An 8,663-nucleotide genomic window follows, 5' to 3' on the forward strand; every position below is an offset into this window, starting at 1 on the left:
GGGTGTTTGTTAACCTACGCTTTTTCTATTTCTCTTGCATCTTCCTGTGCTGTTGGAGAGTGGATGACTTTGTGATAGGAACCTGCAGAGCTCAGAAAAAGGCCAGGACAAACTGCTGTTCAGTGTTAGAGGAAAGAAGAAATGGTAATGGCAGGGCAGCTGCCAAACTTTTAAAGCATGCAGAAAACTGATGGTTGGGCTCTTGCAGGTGACAAAGTGACAGGTGACCAACTGACTTTCTAGAGAAGCAAGGCCTATTCCTGAACAAGCTATAACTGTGCAGGGTTCCCACCCTGGGTTCTATCCCCAGTGAGGGGCACAGGCAGGAGCGATGCTGCTAGTTCCTGCCCACAATCACTGAGCAACTGTCCTTGCTCCTTGAAAGCAAGAGCATCCGCTCATCGGCCTCACGTGCAATCCCTGTGGGAGCTCTGCTTGCCAATGTTACTGGTGCCAAGACCACAAAGGCTCCTGGCAAGGAGAAGAGCAGGGCAGGGCAGCCCCCGGCCACCCTGTGTGTCCAGACCCCACACCACAGGGCACAACACTCATGTCCCTGCGTGCCTCTTGCTATGAGACAACCGGAGATGCCGCTCCTCCACCTTACAGGTAAAGCCAGAGCACAGATGAATAGGTGTCAGGCTTAGATTTTACTTGCAGAAATACTGAAAGTGGAGCCCCACGGGGAAAGGTGGGATGTGTGGGGTCCCTGGGTCTGAAGGGACCATGCTCTGGTTGCTCCATGGGATGCTGGACCCAGGTGATGGAGATGAGCCCTTCCCAGAAACAAGGCCCATGAGCACCAAAAGCGCACTCGTGGTGAGAGGGGCACCGGCAGCATTTAGTAATCCTGTGCCCTCCCACACTCGGTATTAGTCAGGCTCTTGCCACCCAGGTGCAGTCGAGATAAGAAAGTGGCAGCCGATGCCGTGTGCCCAGCCGGGGCACGCTGCCCTGCTTTCCCTGACCTCTTTCGTGACAAAAGCCCCAATTTCAGTCACGTGCTGCTAAAATCTAGGGCGCCCAGAGGCACGAGCTGCGTGGGGCTGAGTGTTACAGCCGGTTAAAATTAAATAACAAGCAGCTGATGCTTGAGCACCTCTGGAGCCCTCAGGAGTTTTGTCTGTGCGCACATGTGCTTGTGCACAAGTTGCAGCAATTAAACTAAAGCGCTTGTGAAACCACTAACTGCTTACCTGTGTGAAGCCTGTGTGCACACTCTTTTCTCTGGCTGGGAATCACATCTTCTTGTGAACTGGGATTCTCTCTGATGGGGAAAAAAAAAGCGGAAGAAGCGAAGTGACTGCCTGTGCTGTGGCACCTTGTGACAAAGCCATGTTGCGGGCAGCGGGGACGATTGCCAAGTGCTGGTAGTGATTCATCTGCTGCGGCTCAGCTGGTTTCACCATGAAAAGCCTGCGTGCTGGACTTCGCCAGGCACTGCGGGTTGTCCATGGTCCTGTGCTGCTCCGGGCACGCTGCTGGGCTGTCACAATCATGTGGCTTTAACCACAGACGGAGCTTCTGTTGGATGAGCACGGAGTGGACTTGCTGAAGAGGAAAGTGAAAATCAGGTGGTGGTTCTCGGCACCGGTGGCACTGGCTGATGGGTTGTGCTGGGAGGCAGAAACCCCCAGAGGTGGCTGGACTTGCAAGGGCTAAGAGCAGCGAAAAAGCAAGAGGCTCGCAAGTGAAACAGAAACATGGCCAGGTGGGAACAGCAGCTGCCCCGGGCGGCCAGTGTGAGCTTGAGTTTGGAAATGATTCTGCTGGTTGAATTCTGGGTTTGTGAGTAGCAGAGCTGCAGGTTCCCACGTACACACCTGCTCGGTTTTGTTAAAGATTCAGCTGCTGTGCATATGGATCCAGGTGCATAGATACATAATTCCCAGTCTGGGGAAAAGCAAGCTGTTCTGTTGTTAATTTATAGTAGTCTAGTTCTTGGCTAGGATCTACTCTCTGATCTAGGATCAAGGTCTCATGCTGCCTGAGAACAAATGGAAAGTGAAGACCAACTCAGTAGATAAATGGAGGACCATGGGTCCAGCATTTCTCTACTGTAAGAAATCACTGGCAGGTATTTTGCTCCAGCAAATTTCACCAGAAATTTGCATTTAGGTGTGAGGATCTCATGTTTTCTCACTCCCCGGCTATTAATGCAGACAACACATCCTCAGTGATTCTCCTTGCCTGGATCCGTGCCCGTTGGGCTCTTGCCCAGCGCAGTGACACTGGGCACAGCATCCATGCGCTGGTGCCAATTTACAGCCCCGTTAACAACTTGGGAGAACAGAACAGAGGCTTTATTCTTTAGGAAGTCTTTATTAGCAAAAATAAAAGATTTCTTTTCATACAGATACATATGCACAAGTTCACACAGTGACAGGAGCTGTGGCCAAGGTACAGTGCCCCCCACCAGAACGGAGCCGCTGATGCTCTTGGCTCTCGCTGCTGCTCTGGGAATGTTGTTGCTTCTCCTACAGCGCTGCAGTTGAAGCGTTTGGTGGAAAAACAGGTACAGAGCTGGCTCAACAGGAGCTTAATGTGTCCTAGTTAGAAGCTTAATTAAAGTTTTACAGTGTTTGGCTCCCACGTTGCCCTTGAGCCAATGCCACCCGGAGCAGCATTCCTTGCTCTGGGATACCCAGTGTCTGCCAGTAGGAATGCCCTTCTGTCACCATAAATATACAAACAGAATAAATCAAGTATAAATAGCCTCTCTTCAGCGGTAACCTACACAGCAAACAACAAGCTGACAGTGTTTCACCGTATCGGTGCCTTAATACTTCTAAATATTAGAAGCAGATGTCTCTGGTTTATGGTCCTGTAGTTCTTGTGGGGACACGCAGGAGACAAGGGGAAGGGGAGCCCCAAAATCAGCAGCTCTGGGGGGCACTGAAGCGACTCTGGTTGCAGGTTCCCCCCCCAGCCCTCGTCTGCTGGGGCTACTCGGGTGTAGGGTTAGAAATAACACAAACCCGAATGTTGTCAGTGCTGTTTGCAGCTTTTTGAATTTGAATGCAAATTACCCAAGCCACCTTAAAATGGTGGTTAATTAAACAGCCTCTAACTTCTAAAAGAAAGAAATAACCCGACAAAACTAAAACCAAAGAAACAAAACTCAAAGAAACAAACACACTAAAAAATAACCAACCAAAAATACCCCAAAAAACCAAACAAACCCCCTCCAACAACATGGCAAGTAAAACCCAATCAAAGACTGGAAAATAGATCAACCTTCGAAAGTGCAGAGTGGCTGACCCAGCAGCTCTGGAAGTCAGTCATTAACAACATTTAAGTCAAGTTCTATTAGAACCAAGTATTTCTTCCCTATTACAGTTTTTTCTTTCATCTGGATTAATATATAGGCTGAGTCTGGAGGTGGGATTAACTGATCTATTTCTCTACATGATCACAGGAGTGCAGAACCTCCTCTACTTTGCTTTTCAAGTACAGAAGAAAAAGTGCCCTTGGTTGCATTTACGGTTCTTTTGCTCGGTGCAAAGCCATGGAATAATTTTGACTATTTCAGTGCCTAATTCCAGCTGCAGAATCAGACACAGTGACATGGCCATGCATTAAGAAACCAATTGATTGCATAAATAAATAGAGGGATAGAACACAAGGAGAGCTCTCATTTGCTCAGAATTAAACTCTGCTGAGCTCGGAGCTGGAATTGCTCCTGATCAGACACCTGTACTCAGTGAAACTGCTCTCAGGATTAACTCTGCTTGCCGTCTGCTCCCCACAAGAACGCTGCTTTGGGTGTTATGAAGCTATGAATAAAATAGCCCTATCATAAACAGTATTAAAATATTAAACAATAAATAGTATTTTACAAGCTCATCACACTTTTCTTTAAAACATATTGTAAACACAAACACTGAGGTATTAGAAGTAATAAATATTAAATTCAGCTGCAAAAAAACCCCCAACTTTTAAATACAATACGAAACTTGAAGATATTGACCTGTAATTCATGACTTGAACCCTAAGATAACTTAATCTCTTGCGTGCTCTTGCAACTTGAAGTGATTCCTGAAAGAACAGCAGGATTTGGTGTGGAAGGTGCAGACCCGTGGGCATTTTCACTTCCTTCTCATCATCAAGTACTCTTCGACATAGTTGATGAAAATGTCAAACTCTCCCATGGCCTTGTAGATTCCGTTCTCATGCATCTGCAGGTGAAAGCCAAGCCTGTTTAAGTCTGAATGTGGCGATATATGTGATGCACAATCTCTAAATATATTCTTACTCCACCAACATCTGCTTTTCTGCCCAGCCGCTCTCTTCTCTGTCCTAAGTTGAAGTCAGCAGTAAAATCCAGTGGTTCCTCCCCACCCCAGCGCAGCCACGCGAGCGGGTCCTCACCTTATCGAACGTCTCCTTAATGTGCTTGATGGTTTTGCTCCTCTTCTCGCACGTGAAGAATCTGTGCTGCAAAGGGACGAGAGCAGCGGCTTCAACCACCCGGGTTTCCTTCCCGGCTGCACGACAGCGGCTCTCCCCTCCTCCTGCCCCTCGTCACTGCCGCCCCGGCCGTCTCCACCTTCCCCTTCCCTACGTGGGGCTCTCGGGGACAACAACTGCGGATGCTTTGGACCATCCGTGGATGAGCGGAGCTCAGCAAGACCCGAGCATGGACCCGAGCTGTTTCCCAGCCCTGGGCGATGGCAAGCCCGCCGTGGTTCCTCCCCAGGGCAGGGTTCGTCATCTCTGAGTGAGCCTGCGGTGGGGTCACAGCCGCACCAGGCGTGGTTTTGGGAGGCATCATTGAAGAATTGCGCTGCTCAGGCACCCAGGTAAGAGACTGGATGAACCCTCCACCCTCCCTTTCCTTATCTTTTCAGGCATCTCTTGGGCGGAGCTGTGCTCCTGAACAGAGCCTCTGAATCATCATTATTTAACTAGTGAAAACCCAGAGCCCTGCTCCTCCGCACCATCCCGTGTCCCTGCTCCTGGGGAAACCCAGAGCCCGCTCCCCACCCTGCTGCTGGTCCCTGCCTTGCCAGAGCGCTGGTTTCATCCCACCCACACCGTGATGCTGAGCCCCACTCACACAGCGCTTCATCATTGCCTTCAGGTTCCGCAGCAAGTTGCCCAGGTCGCCCATGCTCTGCTGGTGAAGGGTGCTGGTCCTCATGGCGCTGGGCAGCACCTCCTCCATGTAGAACTGCATCATCTCCGACACCGACTGGCAGCCGAAGTTCCCCTGGGGCGAGAGGAGGTAACGGCGTTGGGGCCGGGTACCAGCACCCGTATGCGTGGGTGTTATTTGAATATCACAATCATGGTGTGGGGGGAACCACGCGTCAGCCCCACCACAGCCACACGTGTGCTGCTCGCCTGGAGAACTGTCTCTCTGTGACACTGAAAACACCCCACTTTACAATCTGCTGCCTTTCTTACAAACCACTGGCAGAACGGTAAGAAACTTAGATGAGATTCGCAATTCTTACCTTAAATTCATCCAGCAGTTCAGAGCTGAGTAGCTGGATGCTAAGTTCATCATCTTTTGATTGCTGTAGAAGGATGCAATGAAACATGAGCTTTAATTAGGCAGGCAGTTAATGCTGATTTTCGCTTCACTTTACTGAACGATCATTTTGCTTGCTTGCATTCACAGTTTCCCTGAAGCGAAGGCAGAGAACGCACAGCACAGTGATGCCAGACACTGGAGTCACCGATTCCATGGTTCATCATCTTGCAGGGCAACTACCCTTAGGTCAAGACAGCAAGATAATGAAATCACAAACTCCAGAACCACTGATTTCGTTAAGGTGACGCTCCTCCCGCTGCTGCCAGCGTTGCACGCTTGCAGCTGCAGAGGGTGTTAGTGCATGAGTGCTGGTGCAAACCCTGTGGCTCTTCAGGTGGGTGTCAAAGTTACAGCAGGTAAATGAGGTATCCACCCCAACAGTGGTACCAGAGCTTCAAAAATATCCCTTTTAAAAATATATATTCCTTTAAAAATACTCCTTCCCATCATTAACTAAGGAGATTCACAGCAAGCTTTAAATCTAAGGTCTTGGTTGCGTTCGTTTGATAATAAATTCAAGCCATGTCGTTAGCCTGAGATTTAATCTGGAGAATTATCTTGTTTTATTGCTAAAACACACTGACTTCAACTAAACCAGTAACACAGATGCGAGCAACTATCCCTATCAGTACTGATGCAACAAGTGCTCCGAGTACATCTTGTGCTGCTTTCTCAGCAACCCTTGATGCTCCGTTAGCTGTGATGCAAAGCAGCGACCTTTCACAGGGACTACAGCAAGTGCTGGTTACTGCAGCATTTCTCCAGTCACAAAATACCGCGTTCAGTCTTTTGTGGCTCTTTCAAAGAAAAAAGCCTGTAGCAAAAGGTTTCCCTTTTCATCCAGCAGTGATTCAGCAAGGCTGGACCTCATTGCCATGAGGAAGGGACTATTTCCTTCCTATTAATTCAGTGAAAAATTTGGTATGCAACATTCAGGGTGAAGCCTGGCTACCAAGGTTCGCAAAGATTCATTATGAAATCTCTTGTAACTAAAACTAGGAGGAAAACTTTTGCATGTTGTCGCTCACCCAGCAACGAAACTGAACTTCTCTTGCTCACCCCCCGCAGCCCATAGCACAAGACACAACCGAACCATTCCTGCCAGGAGGAAGCTGCCTTCCCCCTCATCCAAATCACTGAACTTTGCAAAATAAAATGAGAAGGAAGAGAGGGTTATACTCACAAAATAATCCTTGATTTTCTCGAACGTGATGCGCAGCTCTTTGAGCTTTGCAGGCAGCAGCTCGGAGAAGTGCAGGCAGGAGGGCTGGGGGGCCGAGCAGCGGGCGGGCAGGGCGCAGGCAGCCAGGAGCAGCAGGAGCAGCGCTGGGCAGGTTTGCATGTTGCCAAATATCAGCTTTTCCCCTCCTTGGTCCAACCCTGGGTTGAATTTCACGGGAGGGTTCAAAAAGCCGATCTGCAGCCTTCACCTTGATGGAGCCCCTAATTTATACTCTCAAAACATCACTCCATTTCCTCTCCCCATTTCCTGGCGAGCAATATTGGGGTTTTAAGTCATTCATTAAAACCAAATGTCACTTGGGTTTCCCGTCAACTTTGGTTTCCTGTTCACTTGACCCCCCTCCTCTCCTCACACCCCATCAAATCTTTTGTGCTTAGACTCTGCATTTTTTTTTCATTGCTTGCTTCTTGTAAATTTAAATGTGGCTAAGGAGGAAAGCTTCGCATATAATGGGAGCAGAAAAGGTGCCACGTGAGGTTACTTCTGCATTCGCACAGTTACTTTTTATTTTGAGATGAACATCTTATTGTTAGAGGGGGGAAAAAGTGTTTCTGTTTTTAAACCTCTGTATTAAACCTGCACTTGGGATCCCCAGTACTGTGTACAATGCAGTAGCATTGCTTTAAATGAGCCTGCACAAATACGCTGTCTACTCCTTCAGCATTCTGATGATATCCTGGAAATATACATTATATATATATATGTGTATATTTGTCACTTAATGCATGTCTACTGAACTCAATATGCAGCTGGGTGGAGTGGGGTTTGTGCCACAGAATGCGGTATTTTGATGTTGGTGTGTGCTGCTAAAGTGGACAAGCAGGTCATGAATATTGGGGTTTCTGGCTTTTTGATCCTATTTTGTTTCCTAGAAATGGACACTGGCTCTGTGAACTGGGTGTACTGTGCTAACTGAGACTTATTGTCCCAGCTCCGATAAAATTACCATTTCAGAACTAGAGATCATTCCTCTGACGTCTCTCTTGTTTTCCCTTTTCCTCTCTTTCATGTTCTCTTTCTAAATATATTTAGTGCACACACCCTTGCTTCCTTGTGATAAAGATTTCACTGATGAATTTGAGAATCTGTTACTCAAGAAAGAGAAAGTGAAGATGAATTTGGCTTTTTTGAATCCCGATGGTTTTCTCTGAAAGCTCCCCTGTTATTTGGGAATAGCATGTTCTTCCCAGCCTTCCTGCAGCACATTGCTTTGGACAAATCACTTGTTCCTTCGCTGCACTGAACCTCTTTCCAGTCAAATTTGCAAACCTCTGTGAAGGGACTTATTGCAAAAGAAAAAAGAAGCTGGAAAAATGCAAATTATTTTTTGTTACTGTATATTTAGTTTTGTTTTTAAAAAAATAAAAATGAAGAGCAAAAGAGGGGAATATTTGGTGTACGTATGTATGAGTAAGAGTAAAGGGCATGAAACATTAGTAATCAAAGTGTTTGAGGAGAAGACAATGTGGGATTTTGTGTTCTGATTTGTTTTCCTTTGGTTGTTGATGTTGCCCCTTCCAGAGGGGCCGGGGAAGGCTGCTGCCAGTGAATCACTGCAGGCACACTCGGTTGTCTGAATCACAGCGTGTGTCACGTCTTTGGTGACCCATTTTCTTCCCCTGCTCTAATGCGGCCGTGCGGTTTCTTCCCTTGACCGCCAGCAGAAGTTTGAGAGAAGAGCGAGCAGCAGGCGGTGGCTTGGACAGAACCCACTAGTCTTAAACTCAACCTGTTTCTACTGGTAGTTTCCCACCTTTCTTTGCTTTCCCCCTGAGAGATTTTTTTTGCTTATTTTGAATTAACTCGAATCTGTCACAGGTTGACAAAGCTTTACTGCCAGGGGAGGTTTACATTGGATATTAGGAACAATTTCTTCCCAGA

At 47.7% G+C, this 8,663-nt stretch overlaps 1 protein-coding gene and 1 long non-coding RNA gene across 2 annotated transcripts; one reads left to right on the top strand and one right to left on the bottom strand.

Moving 5' to 3' along the window:
* Nucleotides 1–2,359: 2,359 nt before the first annotated feature.
* On the bottom strand, nucleotides 2,360–6,881 carry IL10 (interleukin 10). Its single transcript, XM_065854595.2, has 5 exons — nucleotides 6,723–6,881; nucleotides 5,460–5,522; nucleotides 5,060–5,212; nucleotides 4,372–4,437; nucleotides 2,360–4,178 (listed from the first exon to the last, which is right to left on the bottom strand). Exons 1-5 carry the CDS (start codon nucleotides 6,879–6,881, stop codon nucleotides 4,089–4,091), a joined length of 531 nt encoding a protein of 176 aa, XP_065710667.1. The 3' UTR covers nucleotides 2,360–4,088.
* LOC139829585 (uncharacterized) lies at nucleotides 4,426–8,161 on the top strand. The gene is made up of 3 exons (XR_011742118.1): nucleotides 4,426–4,802; nucleotides 5,084–5,227; nucleotides 5,627–8,161. It is a non-coding gene; the product is annotated as an uncharacterized lncRNA (long non-coding RNA).
* Nucleotides 8,162–8,663: the final 502 nt, after the last annotated feature.

This window comes from Patagioenas fasciata, chromosome 21 (assembly GCF_037038585.1).
Source record: "Patagioenas fasciata isolate bPatFas1 chromosome 21, bPatFas1.hap1, whole genome shotgun sequence".
NCBI classification, from domain to species: Eukaryota; Metazoa; Chordata; class Aves; order Columbiformes; family Columbidae; genus Patagioenas; species Patagioenas fasciata.